Source organism: Heteronotia binoei, chromosome 5 (assembly GCF_032191835.1).
Source record: "Heteronotia binoei isolate CCM8104 ecotype False Entrance Well chromosome 5, APGP_CSIRO_Hbin_v1, whole genome shotgun sequence".
NCBI classification, from domain to species: domain Eukaryota; kingdom Metazoa; phylum Chordata; class Lepidosauria; order Squamata; family Gekkonidae; genus Heteronotia; species Heteronotia binoei.
This window is the reverse complement of record NC_083227.1, coordinates 12322806-12343175: the sequence shown is the minus strand read 5'-3', so window position 1 is coordinate 12343175 and position 20370 is coordinate 12322806. Positions and strand designations below refer to the sequence as shown.

Sequence of the window (20370 nt, the reverse complement as noted above, 5' to 3'; positions counted from 1 at the left end):
TAAATCATTAGGAAGAACTTCCTGACAGAGCGGTTCCACAGTGGAACGGGCTTCCTCAACAAGTGGTGGGCTCTCCTTCCTTAGAGATTTTAAAACAGAGGCTAGATGGCCATCTGACAGCAATGAAGATCCTGTGAATTTAGGGGGAGGTATTTGTGCAGGGGGTTGGACTAGATGACCCTGGCGGTCCCTTCCAACTCTATGATTCTATGAAATACAGAAGCCCTGAGATTTCCACTCCTATCAAACACATCTCTTAAAGAAGTCCCCCCCCTCCGGCTATCTTGCAAGGTCTGTTAGCCTGGAGCTTTAAAGTTATTGTTAATCCTAGTATGTATATAGTGTTTAAAAAGTTATCAAACTTGCTCTGTTTGGGAGATGACTGGGACCAGTCCCTGAAAGGAGAACCTCTTTTCCTAGTCAGAATGTTTCTCCCCACATTTTATTAAAAGTCATCACTTCAGATTACAACAGTCAAACAACTGATACAATGATCACTTATAATACAATTGAGACTTAGCTAGTATATAATACTTAGAGGGGAGTTGTTATAAAAACAGAGATTTATCATGAGTGCAATCCACGTAAGAAATTACATTGCTTACACCAAAAGTACAGTTCTGACATCAATTGATATGATCTGTTCAACATTAATCAAGCTTTATTGCTTTTGTAAGCTAGGAAGTCGAGTCAGGCGTGCTGTGACATGGAGGGCACACTAAATTGTCAAAATATAATCTTGTAGGTCTGCCCAAAATTAATTTAACAGTGGATACCATTTCTCGATTAAACCTGTTGCATTTGCACCATTTTCTTGGAGGAAAATACTGTTAGAAATTTTTATCAAGTGTACCTATTCCCATAATTTGTAGCGCCGCTGTTGCATGCTAGAAAGAGATTCTTTTTTTCCAGCATGAGGCTCCGATAGCTTTGGCTGCAATTAGCATTGTGCTAATGAGCACCCTGTGAGCTTTATGACTTAATCTGCACTCCCATCGATTAAGAAGGACCACTCCTGGTATATTTGGAATATCATATCCTGTGTGTTCTTTAATTTGTTCTAGTATTTGAATCCGAAATGTGTGCATTCCTCTGTGCATTCCCACCAGCTATGTATAAAAGTACCTCTCTCTCTGCATTGTTTCCAACGTGTTAGGATGGATGAGGTAACATGAAACGATGTAATTGTAATCAAAATGTTAACAAATATAATGATTACACAGGCTAACAAATTCAATGAGTTAGTAACTCAGGGTAGATAGGGTAGTAACTATAAACAAGCAGAGCTACTAAATAATAGAAGAGTGGCAGAGGAAACAAACTAGGAACAAACAAAAAATAAAACAGAGGCAAATGAAACCTTCTCCTTACCCCAGTACCCCCCTCCAAAACGGGAGGTAGGATGATGTGAAATAGAATAGAAATAGTGATTAAAAGAGGTAAACCAGCATCTTTTTGTGACCCCCCCCCAAAAAAAAATACTTTAAAAGGAAAGGAAATAACTGTTCCCCCAGGAACACTAGTAAAGCTATCCAAGGCTAAAAAGATGCAAATAAGTAAAAAACTTCAAACAGAGAACAGTAGAGAAACAAAGCAAAGAAAATGTAACCCCCCCCCAAGGGTCTTAAGAGAAAAAGGATAGAAGTAAACTAAAGCAGAAACTCCAAACAGCAGACCACCTGCCTTGAGTCCGCTGTCTCATGCAGGAAACCAGAATTCTCCCCAGCACTGGAATGGAAGCTAAAATCCTTTAAGATTCAATATAACCAACTAAATGAATGGAACACAACAGAAACAGAATAAAATGAAAGAACTGAGGTCTAACTAGGCATGAAAAGAGGGAAACCAGAAAGAGAGGGAAACAGGAAAAGGGGGCTCTTGCTACCAACAGGCTAGCAAAGCCAATCGCGGGGCTAAAATAGCGCAAATAAGATAAAAAACTTCAAAACCTCAGTCAATGTAAAGATTTTAAAAAGGGAACGGTAGAGAAACAGAGCAAAGAAAGAAAATATAGCCCTCCCAAGAGTAGCGTAAAGGAGAAAATGATAAAAATAAAAGAGAAGTTTTAAAGCTAGGCATAGACTTGAGTATCTTGGGAGGGACGGTGGCTCAGTGGTAGAGCATCTGCTTGGTAAGCAGAAGGTCCCAAGTTCAACCCCCAGCATCTCCAACTAAAAAGGGTCCAGGCAAATAGGTGTGAAAAACCTCAGTTTGAGACCCTGGAGAGCCGCTGCAAGTCTGAGTAGACAATACTGACTTTGATGGGCCGAGGGTCTGATTCAGTATAAGGCAGCTTCATAAGTTCATATGTATCTGCTATCCCACACGGGAAACCAGAACAGAAGACGACATTGGATTTATACCCCGCCCTCCACTCCAAATCTCAGAGCAGCTCACAATCTCCTATATCTTCCTCTGCCACAACAGACACCCTGTGAGGTGGGTGGGGCTGAGAGAGCTCTTACAGCAGCTGCCCTTTCAAGGACAACTCCTACGAGAGCTATGGCTGACCCAAGGCCATTCCAGCAGGTGCAAGTGGAGGAGTGGGGAATCAAACCCGGTTCTCCCAGGTAAGTGTCCGCACACTGAATCACTACACCAAACTGGCTCAGTTAACTCACACTTAACCACTACACCAAACACAACCTTCTTGGTTTCCAAGTTTCTGTCTAACACATTTTCCATTAGTAAATAATGTATTATTTTTTTAGCAGTTGCTCCAGATCACCTGATCACAGGAGCTCTGATGAGGAAAGAAATAAGTAAGATCTATTAGCCTGAAAACGTGACAGGCAAACGATCATCCAAAGAGCTTCCTGGCCTATTGTGAATTTGAACTCAGATCCACCAAGTTGTAACCCAGCTGAACTGACGCACATTGCAAATGGGGGCAAACTGGGTGGGTTGATTCATGAACAGTCGTGGCCCAAGGTGAGAGCCCCAAGCATCTCTGCAAGAGGACTGCTTATTTAGAACTGTATACACTTTATACACTTTCTTCTCTTTCCCCCCTTCTCTCCCTTCCCCCCTGTGGAGGCATAATAAATCCCTCTGAATCCAGGATGTTTAGTGTAACCTTGTATTAACGGTGTAAAGTGCCTCTCCCCCAGAGTCACACAGCCATGTCTTATCAGCTAACAGAGAATGTGTGAGAAATGGAGATGTTAACATTCTTTAGTCATGAAAGAGATACTAGCGAGTAGCCTTTGAACCCAACTGCATTTGCATCTTTGTTATTCTTTTGAAGTTATCTGTAACCCTGCCTTTTGAAGTAGTCTATAAGATACTATTCAGTACTGTATCAACCACTACTTCCAAAGGATCCGTCCTTGGAGAAAGTCATGGAGTTTCAATAAAACAAGTCTTCGATTAAAAACAAAAGCTTGATTATTGTGAAATATCGATGCTTGACAGATGCTTTATATGGTCTGTGGTTATCTTTTAGATTTGAAATAAGAGAAAAGCTATTTTAAGAGGCTAAGCAGTTACACAGTTTCTCCTTGTGTGTGTTCTTAGATGCTGTCGAAGATTCCTATGCTGAATGAATCTCTTTCCACACTCTGGACATTCAAAAGGTTTCTCCCCTGTATGGATTTTGTGATGCCTTTGAAGATCGCGACGCGACCGGAATCTCTTCCCACACTCTAAGCATTCAAAAGGTTTCTCTCCTGTGTGGGTTCTAAGATGCCGTCGAAGACTGCAAAGCTGACTGAATCTCTTCCCACATTCTGAGCATTCATAAGGTTTCTCCCCTGTGTGGGTTCTCCAATGTCTTTGAAAACCACTACGAAACCTGAATCTCTTTCCACACTCTGAGCATTTGAAAGGTTTCTCCCCTGTGTGGGTTCTTTGGTGTTGCTGAAGAGTGCCACTTGCACTGAATTTCTTTTTGCACACTGAACATTCAAAAGGTTTCTCCCCTGTGTGGGTTATTTGGTGCAGTTGAAGAGCGCTACTCCTACTGAATTTCTTTTCACACACTGAGCATTGAAAAGATTTCTCCCCTGTGTGGGTTATTTGATGTCGTCGAAGATGGGTTTGCCGACCGAATCTCATTCCACACTCTGGGCATTTGAAAGGTTTTTCCCCTGTATGGGTTCTTTGGTGCCGTTGGAACTCGCTACTCTGACTGAATCTCTTTCCACATTCTGAGCATTCAAAAGGCTTCTCCCCTGTGTGCGTTCTTTGGTGCTTTCGAAGGTTGCTACTCCTACTGAATTTCTTTTCACACACTAAGCATTCAAAAGGTTTCTCCCCTGTGTGGATGATTTGATGCTGTCGAAGATGGCATTGCCGACCGAATTTAATTCCACATTTTGAGCATGTGAAAGGTTTCTCCCCTGTGTGGGTTCTTTGGTGCTGTTGAAGATGGCTACCCCAAATGAATCTCTTTCCACACTCTGAGCATTCAAAAGGTTTCTCCCCTGTGTGGATTCTTTGATGCCGTCGAAGATGGCTTTGCAGACTGAATTTAATTCCACACTCTGAGCACATGAAGGGTTTCTCCCCTGTGTGGGTTCTGTGGTGCTGTTGACAATCTCTACTGCGACTAAATCTTTTTCCACACTCAGAGCATTCAAAACGTTTCTCCCCTCGGTGTATTATTCTTTTGTGCACCAGGAAATGTGATCTGTTTCTGAAGTACTTTCCACAGTGAATGGATTCACTTGCCTTCATAATCCTGTCTTTTGGAAAATGTACATTATGCCGTCTTCCATCTTTCTTCTCAACCATACGGCTGCCTTTCTTTCTCTCCGGTCTGCCTGGATTCCTGATGTTTTCTTTCAAATCTTCATTTTTCACTCTGTCTGGCAACTGCTGATCAAGTTCCTCACCTTCCTCATTCCTCTGATCAACCTGTGCTGGAATAAAGAGAGAGAGAGAGAGAGAGAGCAAGAGCACATTAGCACCTGGGAGAGAAGCGAAAGTCCAAAGGCTGTAGCAAGAAAGGACTGATGGCTGTTTGACCTCATCCAGTTGGCCTGATCTTAACCACCATCCCAATCTTCCCCCATATATCTAATAATTAAGGACATCTCACCCTCCCCAAGAGCCACAGCTGAGGTCTTACCCAAAAGGAATTTCTGAATTCATCCCTCCCTCTCTCCTTACCCATATGGCTATATGATTGTACCAAACCAAATGTTGCTCAGAAGTGAATCAGAAAACCCCCCTGGCTGTGGACCACCTGACCCTAGAAAGGGAGAAAGCATAATATGGGTATAGACCAGAGGAAAGCCATGCTAAATTTATGCTCATGTCATGCTAGTATGTCTTGATATTTCCTTTCCTCATCACATTGAACAGTTTTACGTAGGCCGGTTTTGCCAAGGATCCTGGAGGTTTTTTTTGTCATCTATCTGGGCATGGAGCAGTTTGCACTGTGGGTGTGCAGGTGGAGGTATTTGTGAATTTCCTGCACTGTACAAGAAGTTGGACTAGATGACCCCGGAGGTACCTTCTGACTCTATGGTTCTATGTAGCGTAACTTAGGCTACAGCTGGAATACTTATGCTGCATCAAGAGATGCCATCTAATGCCAAGAATTTCATGTATTCGATAGAACAGTTAGCTTTTCTTGTTTTTCTGTCACTGAGCTGTAGAAACTGTGGGGTTTTTTGGTTTGTTTTTTAAAAGTACAATGCCATTTTTATTAAAAACAAATAAGATGAAATATTCTCGGCAGTTACAGGTCATTCTGGGATAAGACATTAAAGCACCAAGTGAACTCTCTGAAATTACATTCTCCAATATGGAGTGTAAACACGTCATTTCCACCTGCCACTGAGGAAAGAAACGGGAGCAAACAATTCATGTCTGCAGTATTTCTATGCGCTGAATTGTTTGCTACTCTAAAATGAAATTCTTTTTTAAAAGGTCGAAACTAAAATAACGGGGGACATAAAGAGAGAGCTGGCAACTTAATCTCTTAGGGATGAGACAAAATGTCAGGTTGTCTAAGGCGGGGTGGCCAGCAGTAGCTCTTCAGATGTTTTTTGCCTACAACTCCCGTCAGCTCCAGCCATTCGGCATGCTGGCTGGGACTGATGGGAGTTGTAGGCAAAAAAAAATCTGGAGAGCTACCGTTGGCCACCCCTGGTCTAAAGTACGGTGAAACTGCAGGTCAAGCTTTTCTTGTTTTTCTGTTGCTGTGCTGTAGAAACTGTGTTGTTCGGTGATGTCTTATTTTTAAATCCTTATTAAACTTTTCTTTATCTTTAAAAGAGGTCTGCGTTACTTGTGTACACTCTCTCCGTGAACCCACTGAACTGGGTGCTGCTCAGGTATGAAGCGTAGTGATGCGGGGGTGGGGGACCCAGGCTTCGGTTCTTGACAGGATCACTTCCAGATCACAAGCTGAGTGGATGTCCGGAATCCCTTCCAGGGGGAAGGGGGTGTTGGAAAGGCTGGGAACAGAGAAATGAGAATCTGGCCCCTTCCAGAGGGCTTTTCATTCCGCCTTTTGCCTCAAGCCAGGACACTTTCTCTGGGTTGGGTGATGTCCACTACACTGGCATCAGTTGCCCCTGGGGAAGTGCACACACACACACACAAACAACACAGGAAGCTGCCTTCTACTGACCCTTGGTTCTGATTCAAGGGCTCTTTAGCTTCGAGAAATGTCAACTGCGGGGTGACATGATAGAGGTTTACAACATGATGCATGGGATGGAGAAAGTAGAGAGAGAAGTCCTTTTCTCCCTTTCTCACAATACAAGAACTCCTGGGCATTCAATGAAATTGCTATGGGGTCGGGTTAGAAGGAAGTCCTTCACCCAAAGGGTGATTAATACGTGGAATTCGATGCCGCAGGAGGTGGCGGCGGCTACAAGCACAGACAGCTTCAAGAGGGGATTGGATCAACATATGGAGCAGAGGTCCATCAGTGGCTATTAGCCACAGCGTATGATGGAACTCTTAGTCTGGGACAGTGATGCTCTGTATTCTTGGTGCTTGGGGGGGGGGGCGCAGGGGGAGGGCTTCTAGCCCCACTGATGGACCTCCAGATGGCACCTGGTTTTTTTTGGCCATTGTGTGACACAGAGTGTTGCAGTGGATGGCCCATTGGCCTGATCCAACAGGGCTTCTCTTATGTTCTTCTGTGACACAGAGTGTTGGACTGGATGGGCCATTGGCCTGATCCAACATGGCTTCTCTTATGTTCTTATGTGACTCAGAGTGTTGGACTGGATGGGCCACTGGCCTGATCCAACATGGCTTCTCTTATGTTCTTATGTGACACAGAGTGTTGGACTGGATGGGCCATTGGCCTGATCCAACAGGGCTTCTCTTATGTTCTTATGTGACTCAGAGTGTTGGACTGGATGGGCCATTGGCCAGATCCAACATGGCTTCTCTTATGTTCTTATGTGACACAGAGTGTTGGACTGGATGGGCCATTGGCCTGATCGAAAATGGCTTCTCTTATGTTCTTATGTGACACAGAGTGTTGGACTGGATGGGTCATTAGTCTGATCCAACAGGGCTTCTCTTATGTTCTTATGTGACACAGAGTGTTGGACTGGATGGGCCACTGGCCTGATCCAACATGGCTTCTCTTATGTTCTTATGTGACACAGAGTGTTGGACTGGATGGGCCATTGGCCTGATCCAACAGGGCTTCTCTTATGTTCTTATGTGACTCAGAGTGTTGGACTGGATGGGCCATTGGCCTGATCCAACATGGCTTCTCTTATGTTCTTCTGTGACACAGAGTGTTGGACTGGATGAGCCATTGGCCTGATCCAACATGGCTTCTCTTATGTGACACAGAGTGTTGGCCTGGATGGGCCATTGGCCTGATCCAACAGGGCTTCTCTTATGTTCTTATGTGACACAGAGTGTTGGACTGGATGGGCCATTGGCCTGATCCAACAGGGCTTCTCTTATGTTCTTATGTGACTCAGAGTGTTGGACTGGATGGGCCATTGGCCAGATCCAACATGGCTTCTCTTATGTTCTTATGTGACACAGAGTGTTGGACTGGATGGGCCATTGGCCTGATCGAAAATGGCTTCTCTTATGTTCTTATGTGACACAGAGTGTTGGACTGGATGGGTCATTAGTCTGATCCAACAGGGCTTCTCTTATGTTCTTATGTGACACAGAGTGTTGGACTGGATGGGCCACTGGCCTGATCCAACATGGCTTCTCTTATGTTCTTATGTGACTCAGAGTGTTGGACTGGATGGGCCATTGGCCTGATCCAACATGGCTTCTCTTATGTTCTTCTGTGACACAGAGTGTTGGACTGGATGAGCCATTGGCCTGATCCAACATGGCTTCTCTTATGTGACACAGAGTGTTGGCCTGGATGGGCCATTGGCCTGATCCAACAGGGCTTCTCTTATGTTCTTATGTGACTCAGAGTGTTGGACTGGATGGGCCATTGGCCTGATCCAACATGGCTTCTCTTATGTTCTTCTGTGACACAGAGTGTTGGACTGGATGAGCCATTGGCCTGATCCAACATGGCTTCTCTTATGTGACACAGAGTGTTGGCCTGGATGGGCCATTGGCCTGATCCAACAGGGCTTCTCTTATGTTCTTATGTGACACAGAGTGTTGGACTGGATGGGCCATTGGCCTGATCCAACAGGGCTTCTCTTATGTTTTTCTGTGACTCAGAGTGTTGGACTGGATGAGCCATTGGCCTGATCCAACATGGCTTCTCTTATGTTCTTCTGTGACACAGAGTGTTGGACTGGATGAGCCATTGGCCTGATCCAACATGGCTTCTCTTATGTGACACAGAGTGTTGGCCTGGATGGGCCATTGGCCTGATCCAACAGGGCTTCTCTTATGTTCTTATGTGACACAGAGTGTTGGACTGGATGGGCCATTGGCCTGATCCAACATGGCTTCTCTTATGTTTTTCTGTGACGCAGAGTGTTGGACTGGATGGGCCATTGGCCTGATCCAACATGGCTTCTCTTATGTTTTTCTGTGGCACAGAGTGTTGGACTGGATGGGCCATTGGCCTGATCCAACATGGCTTCTCTTATGTTCTTATGTGACACAGAGTGTTGGACTGGATGGGCCATTGGCCTGATCCAACATGGCTTATGTTCTTCTGTGGCACAGAGTGTTGGAGTGTATGGGCCATTGGCCTGATCCAACATGGCTTCTCTTATGTGACACAGAGTGTTGGACTGGATGAGCCATTGGCCTGATCCAACATGGATTCTCTTATGTACTTATGTAACACAGAGTGTTGGACTGGATGGGCCATTGGCCTGATCCAACATGGCTTCTCTTATGTGACACAGAGTGTTGGACTGGATGGGCCATTGGCCTGATCCAACATGGCTTCTCTTATGTTTTTCTGTGACACAGAGTGTTGGACTGGATGGGCCATTGGCCTGATCCAACATGTCTTATGTTCTTCTGTGGCACAGAGTGTTGGACTGGATGGGCCATTGGCCTGATCCAACATGGCTTCTCTTATGTGACACAGAGTGTTGGACTGGATGAGCCATTGGCCTTATCCAACATGGATTCTCTTATGTTCTTCCGTGACACAGAGTGTTGGACTGGATGGGCCATTGGCCTGATCCAACAGGACTTCTCTTATGTTCTTCTGTGGCACAGAGTTTGGACTGGATGGGCCATTGGCCTGATCCAACATGGCTTCTCTTATGTTCTTCTGTGACACAGAGTGTTGGACTGGATGGGCCATTGGCCTGATCCAACATGGCTTCTCTTATGTTCTTCTGTGACACAGAGTGTTGGACTGGATGGGCCATTGGCCCATTGGAAATAACATTGCTGTGCAGTAAATAAGATTGACTATAGCTAAGTAAGAAGTACGGATAAACAAGCTGCAAACCGTATTGGACGAGAACATAACGGCCACATTATGTGTAACAAAGAAATTAAAAGATAGAAAACCTAGATTCAAGTAGATTAACATCAAGTTATGTAAGATGCAATAATCAATCAATAATGGAATTTAAAACCTAAATCTAATTTAAAGAATATCAGTGCAAAGAGTAACGTATGCCATTACTATACTATAAACCAGGGGTGGCCAACGGTAGCTTGACGTTTTTCTGTGCCACAGAAGAACATAAGAGAAGCCATGTTGGATCAATCCCTGGCATCTCCAAAAAAGGGTCCAGGCAAAAAGGTGTGAAAAACCTCAGCTTGAGACCCTGGAGAGCCGCTGCCAGTCTGAGTAGACAATACTGACTTTGATGGACCGAGGGTCTGATTCAGTATAAGGCAGCTTCATATGTTCATACCATGCGTGCAACTCCCATCAGCCCCAGCCAGCATGGCTGATGGCTGGGGCTGATGGGAGTTGTAGGCAAAAAACATCTGGAGAGCTACCGCTGACCACCCTGCTACAAACTATTACTATAAAGTGTATCGGCTGCAACAGTAGTATGCAGCTTGTGGAAGATGTAGACCACGACTAGCACAAACAGAGGAGAAGTATTCAATATTTTGATTCATCACAATGGCAGCAATTCACACGTTTGGGACCTTGGAAAGATCGTTACCCAGAAAAGCCACATTCCCAAAGTTCTCCAGCATGACTTCCATGTACAGAGCTCTTTGTCCTGGATCCAGCAAGGCCCACTCTACCTCTGTGAAAGAGATGGACACTTCTTCAAAGGAAAAGGGACACTGAAAGAAAAAGCAGATTCTTCCATCAGAAATAATGCCAGGCAGAGACTGCACACTGGAAGGAAGTCGTTTGGGAAGGTTTAGGATGTAAGTCTTGGGATGGGAAAAGGGAACAGCATTCAAGGGTCTCTCAGCCGGACACCTTGCAGAAACTGCAAGAGGAAAAGCCCCCCCCTCCCCTGAGAGAATTTGTTTTTTCTCAAATAGACAAAAAGTTATGAGTTTCAAGAAGTTGAATTAGGAGACTTGAGTGACGACCTTGTACTGCAGCTTTCTGAGGTGAAAGGAGCTGTCCCCCGCTCATCTCTCCTACCTGGAACAAAAGCGCGGCAGCCATTTCCGCACCTCTGAAAGGATGACGGCTCAACAGCATCTCTTCACTGCCTGTTACTGAGACAAAGGAGGAAGGAAGGGGGTTTGCTTGTTTGTTCCCTGCTTCACAGACACCGCCCCCTTCCCAGGATTGTGACTCCTCACAAGAAATTTTTAAACACTTTTTACTAAATTCTGGGAGAGGCAGAAGAGAAGCATCAGGTACCTGTGAGCCTCAGGGGTTATACATGCTGCCAAAATATTTCAAGCAGGGCTTTTTTTAAAAAGACCAACAGGAACTCATTTGCATATTAGGCCAAACCCCCTGACACCAAGCTCGCCGGAACTGCGTTCCTGCTCAAAAAAACTCCGAGTGCCACAAATTAACTCTGAGTCGTTTGAAGAAGTATTTAATTTCCCCTTGACCTGAAGTCTCTACCTAGCACATTAACGGGTGTGTGTGGGGGGGGGGGGGAATCACATCCAGGCACAAGGAGTCCTTACCACAGGAGATGGCATCTTGGGCACGCTCCACGGCCTGTGCCCTCTGCCCTTGCTCCAAGGAAGCTCCTTCCGCCTCAGAGAACGAAGCTTCTTTCTTCACGGATGGCGCCGACATCTGAAACAGCAGCGAGGGTAAGAGATGGAGTGGAAGAGAGACAAGGAACGGATCCTGCCCCACTCCCAGACTCTGCACCCTTCCATCGGCAGCTCTGGTGAGCAATCTGGAGGGAGAAGAAATTCTCTAGTAAAAGAGGCTGCCGAAGGACTGTTAAATCTCCCATTTGGATGAGTAACACTTGGACAAATGTCTGCCAGGGAACCTTTTAGGCCAGATATTCTTGCTTGAATTGGACATACCTGGAGAAAATCCCCTCTCACCTGTTCTGCCTGCCTCTTCTCCTCTGCCTGATGCAGGAGGAAACCTTCAGCCAGGGCCAGCGCTTGGGAACTTGTCTCCGGCCTACATCCTCTGACCCAGCACTGCATTTCCTGGGGCAGGAGAGTCAAGAGCTGCTCCAGGATCACCAGGTCCAGGATCTGTTTCTGGGTATGCCTCTCCGTCTTCAGCCAGTGGCTGCAAAGTTGGGGCCCATCAGCCCCGATGCGTTGGCAATGCGCATCTGAGGTTGTGGTGTCCTTAGCCTGAATCTCTGACCCAGCTCTTTCCCAGAATGCAACACCACTCCCTGTTTGAAGGAGAAGGGGGTCTTTGCTTGCTGTCTTGCCAGTTCCAGGTCCTCCCGGGTCTTCTTCCATCTCCTTTCTCTCCTCTTGGGTCACCTCAGGCTGTGAAGGAGGATAGGGAAATGGCTGAAAAGCTAAATGAATTTTTTGCCTCCGTCTTCACTGTAGAAGACGAGAACTTTTTGCCCGCCCCAGAACCACTAATTTTGGAAGGGGTGTTGAAAGACCTGAGTCAGATTGAGGTGACAAATGAGGAGGTCCTACAACTGATAGACAAATTAAAAACTAATAAGTCACCGGGTCCGGATGGCATACATCCGAGAGTTCTGAAGGAACTCAAAGTTGAACTTGTGGATCTTCTAACAAAAATCTGTAATCTTTCATTGAAATCTGCCTCCATTCCTGAGGACTGGAAGGTAGCAAATGTCACCCCCATCTTTAAAAAAGGTTCCAGAGGAGATCCGGGAAACTACAGGCCAGTCAGTCTGACTTCAATACCGGGAAAGTTGGTAGAAACCATTATCAAGGACAGAATGAGTAGGCACATTGATGAACACGGGTTATTGAGGAAGACTCAGCATGGGTTCTGCAAGGGAAGATCTTGCCTCACTAACCTGTTGCATTTCTTTGAGGGGGTGAACAAACATGTGGACAAAGGAGACCCGATAGATGTTGTTTACCTTGACTTCCAGAAAGCTTTTGATAAAGTTCCTCATCAAAGGCTCCTTAGAAAGCTAGAGAATCATGGAGTAAAAGGACAGGTCCTCTTGTGGATCAAAAACTGGCTGAGTAATAGGAAGCAGAGAGTGAGTATAAATGGGCAGTCTTCGCAGTGGAGGACGGTAAGCAGTGGAGTGCCGCAGGGCTCGGTACTGGGTCCCATGCTTTTTAACTTGTTCATAAATGATTTAGAGTTCGGAGTGAGCAGTGAAGTGGCCAAGTTTGCGGATGACACTAAATTGTTCAGGGTGGTGAGAACCAGAGAGGATTGTGAGGAACTCCAAAGGGATCTGTTGAGGCTGGGTGAGTGGGCGTCAACGTGGCAGATGCGGTTCAATGTGGCCAAGTGCAAAGTAATGCACATTGGGGCTAAGAATCCCAGCTACAAATACAAGTTGATGGGGTGTGAACTGGCAGAGACTGATCAAGAGAGAGATCTTGGGGTCATGATAGATAACTCACTGAAAGTGTCAAGACAGTGTGCGTTTGCAATAAAAAAGGCCAATGCCATGCTGGGAATTATTAGGAAGGGAATTGAAAACAAATCAGCCAGTATCATAATGCCCCTGTATAAATCGATGGTGCGGTCTCATTTGGAGTACTGTGTGCAGTTCTGGTCGCCGCACCTCAGAAAGGATATTATAGCTTTAGAGAAGGTGCAGAGAAGGGCAACTAGAATGATTAAAGGGCTGGAGCACTTTCCCTATGAAGAAAGGTTGAAACGCTTGGGACTCTTTAGCTTGGAGAAACGTCGACTGCGGGGTGACATGATAGAGGTTTACAAGATAATGCATGGAATGGAGAAAGTAGAGAAAGAAGTACTTTTCTCCCTTTCTCACAATACAAGAACTCGTGGGCATTCGATGAAATTGCTGAGCAGACAGGTTAAGACGGATAAAAGGAAGTACTTCTTCACCCAAAGGGTGATTAACATGTGGAATTCACTGCCACAGGAGGTGGTGGCGGCCACAAGTATAGCCACCTTCAAGAGGGGTTTAGATAAAAATATGGAGCACAGGTCCATCAGTGGCTATTAGCCACAGTGTATGGAGCACAGGTCCACCAGTGGCTATTAGCCACAGTGTATGTGTGTATATAACATTTTTTGCCACTGTGTGACACAGAGTGTTGGACTTGATGGGCCGTTGGCCTGATCCAACATGGCTTCTCTTATGTTCTTAAGATGCCTTTATTAACTTGGTTATGAAGAGAGATAGGCAGCAAATGTGTCCAAACGAAAATAGAAAAGACTGGAGACACACCACCGAACACCACAAACCTTCATATGCTCTGGAGACAAGTGAGAATTGCCCTGGCGGATCAGAACAAAAGTCCTCCTTGTGGTTTAGTATCGCTTTGCCATATTACATTCCAAGGTATGTTAGATATTAAGGAAATAAGAACATACGAGAAGCCTCGTTGGATCAGGCCAACGCTCTGTCACACAGTGGCCAAAAAACCAACAGAGAGAGTCTTTCACCCAGAGAAGAATCTGTTTTCTCCTGGCCCCTTATTCGAGCTCACCCGGACCAAAGGGCCATTTGCCAGAGTCCAACCTGTTGTTTGGGAACAAGCCTAAACCCAGACCTTGAACAGCTTTGGAAGGCTACTAAGCATCTCACTGGTGCCCAGGGCTGGCGCATGAGAGTAGGCCAAATAGCCACCTAGTGGGAAGGGCGGGATATAAATCTTAGATAAATAAATAAAGAATAGGTGGCTGCCTGGGGCACCACTTGGCCTAGGGGCACCACGAGGCGCCCCCTCTCCCCACGCCTGCTGCCATCCCGACCCGCACGCTCGCTGCCTTCGGGACTTTGCTTGGGCAGCCTTGGCAAAGTTGGGGGTGGGGGCATGGCAGCGATTGTGCTCAGTTAAATGCAAAAGAGCAGCTTTTTGTTTGCTTGGGGACTGAAATGAGCACCAGGAAAACAAGAGCTTGTTCATTTAGCCTTTCTTGTACCCAAAGACACAGATTATTACGCCCCCCCCCAAAAAAGAATGGATCCTGCCCCACTCCCAGACTCTGCACCCTTCCATCGGCAGCCCTGGTGAGTAATCTGGAGGGAGAGGAGATTCTCTAGTAGTGAAACTGATTACATAGGTGCAAAACTGGTGCCTAACCAGAGATGCGAAGGCCCGGGAAAAACCCGGATTTTTTTTAAAAAACCCCGCGTTTCCCCCAAAGCTTTGTTTTGTTCCCCCCCCCCCCGAAAAATTGAAAAAAAAGAAAAGAAATGATTATGGAACGCTTTATTTTAACATGATGTATAAAATATTAAGAGGAGGTGTTCAAATATTTTCCAAATCATTTCTAAAAAATATGAATGGTGTCAGATTATTCTAATTTCTGTGCACAGAGGACAAGCAAGTCCTAGGTCATGCCCATTCATTGAAACTTAGTCCTACACTCTCTTCTGTACACTTCCCCCCTTCAATTCTTTTTATGCGAATGAATTTTTTTATTTTCATTTAATACTGTGGAGAGGAAATATGAATAATTTGTTACCTCTGGATTTTTAAAATTGTTTTGCAGGGTTCTTTTTGTCTGTTCCACATAAACTAGTAAACCGTTCAGGAGATTGTTGCTCCATTTGTTACAATTGCAGATAAATGTTATTTAAAAAGTAAATCCGTTTGTAATAATTGTTTGGATGCCCTATATTTTTAATATGATAGTTGTGGTCGTTTCATGCCAAGTAAAATTGTCCATAGTCATATTTTATGTTCCTAAAGTAACAGAATGACTTTCAATCTGGAAAAGGGGGAAAGTGCTAATGTAGCATTTTTTTTCCAATTTTTCTGAAAACTTTTCAAAAAAAAAATGGGTTTTTTCCGAGCTTCAAAATTTCCGGAAATTTTACATCTCTATGCCTAACAGGGTTGTCAAGAAGAGGAGGAGTTGCCAGCCTTATGAAACCGTGGCTAAGAATGATTCCAGTCTTTCTCCTTCCCAAGATCTCAAAGCTGATGCCCCAGTGACGCGCTTCTGAGGAACCTTCCCGGGATCCGGCTGCAGGGCTTTTTCCTACTGCTGCATATTTAGACCTTTAATCCTGGTTTAACTCTGTCCCCAAACTGACATTCTACACTAGAATCATAGAAACCAACTCTAGGACTCTATGGCCTTCTTCACACAGCGTGTCGAGTCCGTGTTAAACAGACCCGGTTCTGTTCCGAATATCTTTGTTCCAGATATTATCGATCAGACTGCCATACTGCAATTCGAATCACTCAGCGGTGAAACCGTCTTCTGCCGTCCACACGACGACGGCACCATGCAGTTCCTTTTTTTTGTTTCCTCCACCATTAGGTGCATAAGAGCATAATGCGTACGCGCACATGATGCGCACGGGTAAAAAAATTATGTGGCTATGCGCATATCATTAGTAAAAAAAAAATTGTGACTGTAAATGTCTGAGAATGTCTGAGGCTCCGTTTGCTCTGGGACAGCCTTCAGACGTCCAGAAGTTGGTTAATATCGCAGCAGAACTATCCAGACTGAGAAAACTATGTGAAACCAGAGAACTCAAAAAACACCACAAAGGAGCAGGTAACAAAATAATCCAGTTTGGAGAAGGATTGGAGGGGGGCGACAACAATTGACTACCAAGAGGCAAGATGTTGCTGTCTGATCAGCCACTTTTAATCCAGCAGGAACAGCAGCGACAACTGATTAACTGTGAGTCTGAACAGGCCCTATGATTCTATGATTTTAGTGTAGAATGTCAGCTTGGGGACAGGGCTAAACCAGGATTAAAAGTCTAGTGCAGAATTGGTCCTTCTTTTTCCCCATTCAGAAGCAAACTCTTCTGGCGTTCGCCCCCCCCCCCCCCACTCACAATGGAGCCTTTCCTCTTTCCCACCCCCCTCCTTCCTGGTTCTCTTTGGCTGGGTGAGTGGGCGTCAACATGGCAGATGAGGTTCAGTGTGGCCAAGTGCAAAGTAATGCACATTGGGGCCAAAAATTCACAGCTACAAATACAAATCGATGGGGTGTGAACTGGCAGAGACTGACCGAGAGAGAGATCTTGGGGTCGTGGTAGATAACTCACTGAAAATGTAAAGACAGTGTGCGATTGCAATAAAAAGGCCAACGCCATGCTGGGAATTATTAGGAAGGGAATTGAAAACAAATCAGCCAGTATCATAATGCCCCTGTATAAATCGATGGTGCGGTCTCCTTTAGAATACTGTGTACAATTCTGGTCACCACACCTCAAAAATGATATTATAGCCTAGGAAAAAGTTCAAAAAAGGGCAACTAGAACGATTAAAGGTTTGGAACACTTTTCCTATGAAGAAAGGTTAAAATGCTTGGGGCTCTTTAGCTAGGAGAAATGTCGACTGCGGGGTGACATGATCGAGGTTTACAAGATTATGCATGGGATGGAGAACGTAGAGGAAGAAGTCCTTTTCTCCCTTTCTCACAATACAAGAACTCGTGGGAATTCATTGAAATTGCTGAGCAGTCGGGTTAGAACGGATAAAAGGAAGTCCTTCCTCACCCAAAGGGTGATTAACATGTGGAATCCACTGCCACAGGAGACGGTGGCGGCTACACGCACAGCCAGCTTCAAGACGGGATTGGATAAAAATCGGAGCAGAGGTCCATCAGTGGCTCTGAGCCACAGCATATTATTGGAACTGTCTGGGGCAGTGATTGCTCTGTATTCTTGGTGCTTGGGGGGGGGGGGGGGCAAAGTGGAAGGGCTTCTAGCCCCACTTGTGAACCTCCTGATGGCACTTGGGGTTTTGGTTTTATTTTTGGCCACTGTGTGACACGGAGTGTTGGTCTGGACGGGCCGCTAGGCCTGATCCGACATGGCTTCTCTTATGTCCCAAATGCCCGGGTATGTCCCTAACTCACCGTCTCCCCCGGGAGAAACCCCAGCCCCTTCCTCCTCTCGCCGCCTTTCTTTCAGCTCCCTCCCCCCCCCATGTAAATCCCTGCCAAGCCCCCCCTCCTCAAATGCAGGGAAGGGGCTGGATCTCACCTCCCCAGCCCAGCCAGGTGCAAGAAGAGGGGGAGGAAAGGAGGGGCGCCCCAAGGAGAAGCCCCCCCCCCCCCAGCCAGGCTCTGCAGTGGGGCGACTCTCCCTCCCTCTCCTGGATCGGGGCCAGTGGGGTGACTCTGCCCCGCCCCCCTTTCCCTTCCACCCACCCCAGATTCCCCCAGCCCCGGTGACTCACCCGGGAGGAAGGAGCCGCGACCTGTTTGCACGTGGTGGGAGAGCAACAAAGGAGGCCGGTTTCCCCCCAGTCTGCAAGCTACTGGCAGGCAAGAAGTGGCTCCTTCCCCCTTTTTCCGGGGTGAGATGCAAGCCCTCCCCTCTGCTGCTCTCCCTGCAAAAAGGCCCTTTGCGTTTGAATTTGCATTTGCATTGGGCCCGGGAGAAGAGGCTGGAAGCGGCTGTTCCTGCAGCAGGGGAAGGGGCGCCCCCCCCCCCCCTGCAGCGCCTGGGAACCTTTCTCCATCAGGGCGGGGTGTCGAACTCATTTCTTATAAGGGCCGGATCTGATATAAATGAGACCTTGCTGGGCGTGGCCATGTTGGCCCAGGCCTGGTGTGTTCCTATTTACCTGGGCAGCATAATAAAAAGTCGAGACATCACCCTGCCAACAAAAGTCGGTATAGTCAAAGCGATGGTATTCCAGTAATGTATGAAGGTGAGAGCTGGACCACAAGGAAGGCCGAGCGCAGAAGAAGAGATGCTTTTGAGCTGTGGTGCTGGAGAAGACTCTTGAGAGTCCCTTGGACTGCGAGAAGATCCACTCAGTCAGTCCTAAGGGAAATCAACCCAGACTGTTCCCTGGAAGGTCAGAAGCTGAAGCTGAAGCTCAAATACTTTGGCCACCAAATGAGAAGGGAGCACTCCCTGGAGAGGATCCTGATGCTGGGAAAGACAGAAGGCAAAAGAAGAAGGGGACGGCAAAAGAGGAGATGGCTGGACAGCGTTACTGATGTAACAAACATGAATTTGAGCAGACTTCGGAGGATGGTGGAAGACAGGAGGGCCTGGCATGACTTTGTCCATGGGTTCGCAAAGAGTTGGACTCGATTGTACGACTGAACAACAACAAGCAGAGATATGACATTTATCAAGGACACAGGCAAACACAAAGATTTTTTTTTTAAAAAAAACCCTTAAAATAAAAAAATGCTTAAAACATAAGGGGTAGGTCTTAAACGTGCTTTCTTTTTATCTCTCCCATGAGATCCAGGGAACGGGGCAAAGGAAGTTCTGACTCTTTCCTTCCTTCCTTCCGCAGGGGACTAGCAGGGGAAGGGGCCTCAGCCCTGTTGGATTAGGCCAATGACCCATCCAGTCCAACACTCTGTCACATCAGAACATAAGAGAAGCCATGTTGGATCAGGCCAATGGCCCATCCAGTCCAACACTCTGTGTCACATCAGAACATAAGAGAAGCCATGTTGGGTCAGGCCAATGGCCCCTCCAGTCCAACACTGTCACAGAAGAACATAAGAGAAGCCATGTTGGATCAGGCCAATGGCCCATCGAGTCCAACACTCTGTGTCACATAAGAACATAAGAGAAGCCCTGTTCGATCAGGCCAATGACCCATCGAGTCCAACACTCTGTGTCACACAGTGACCAATATATGTGTGTATGTGTGTGTATATACACACACGCATACAAACACACACATATATATACTGTGGCTAATAGCCACTGATGGACCTCTGCTCCATATTTTTATCCAATCCCCTCTTAAAGCTTTCTATGCTTGTAGCCGCCACCATCTCCTGTGGCAGTGAATTCCACATGTTAATCACCCTTTGGGTGAAGAAGTACTTCCTTTTATCCGTTTTAACCCGACTGCTCAGCAATGCCTCATTGAATGCCCATGAGTTCTCGTATTGTGAGAAAGGGAGAAAAGGACTTCTTCTCTACTTTCTCCATCCCATGCATAATCTTGTAAACCTCTATCATGGCACCCCCCAGTCGACGTTTCTGCAAGCTAAAGAGCCCCAAGCGTTTTAACCTTTCTTCATAGGGAAAGTGTTCCAAGCCGCCCTGAGCCCACTTCGGTGGGGTAGGGTGGGACATAAATCGAATGAAATAAATAAACCTTTAATCATTCTAGTTGCCCTTTTCTGCACTTTTTCCAATGCTATAATATCCTTTTTGAGGTGCAATGACCAGAATTGTACACAGTATTCCAAATGAGACTGCACCATCGATTTATACAGGGGCATTAGGATACTGGCTGATTTGTTTTCAGTTCCCTTCCTAATACTTCCCAGCATGGTGTTGGCCTTTTTTATTGCAATCGCACACTGTCTCAACATTTTCAGTGAGTTATCTACCACGACCCCAAGATCTCTCTCTTGGTCAGTCTCTGCCAGTTCACAAGCCATCAACTTGTATTTGTAGCTGGGATTCTTGGCCCCAATATGCAGTTGTAAAAGCAGATGAGAGGACAGGACATCTCCAGGTCCTGCCTGGAGGCTGGCAACCCTACTGTGAGTCCATGGCTTTTGTGAACGGAACACAT

At 46.1% G+C, this 20370-nt stretch overlaps 1 protein-coding gene across 1 annotated transcript; it reads right to left on the bottom strand.

The window, feature by feature from the left end:
* Positions 1–1820: 1820 nt before the first annotated feature.
* LOC132571715 (zinc finger protein 436-like) lies at positions 1821–4494 on the bottom strand. The gene is made up of 3 exons (XM_060238510.1): positions 4023–4494; positions 3626–3854; positions 1821–1824 (listed from the first exon to the last, which is right to left on the bottom strand). The coding sequence occupies exons 1-3, from the start codon at positions 4492–4494 to the stop codon at positions 1821–1823; spliced, it is 705 nt and encodes a 234-aa protein (XP_060094493.1).
* Positions 4495–20370: the final 15876 nt, after the last annotated feature.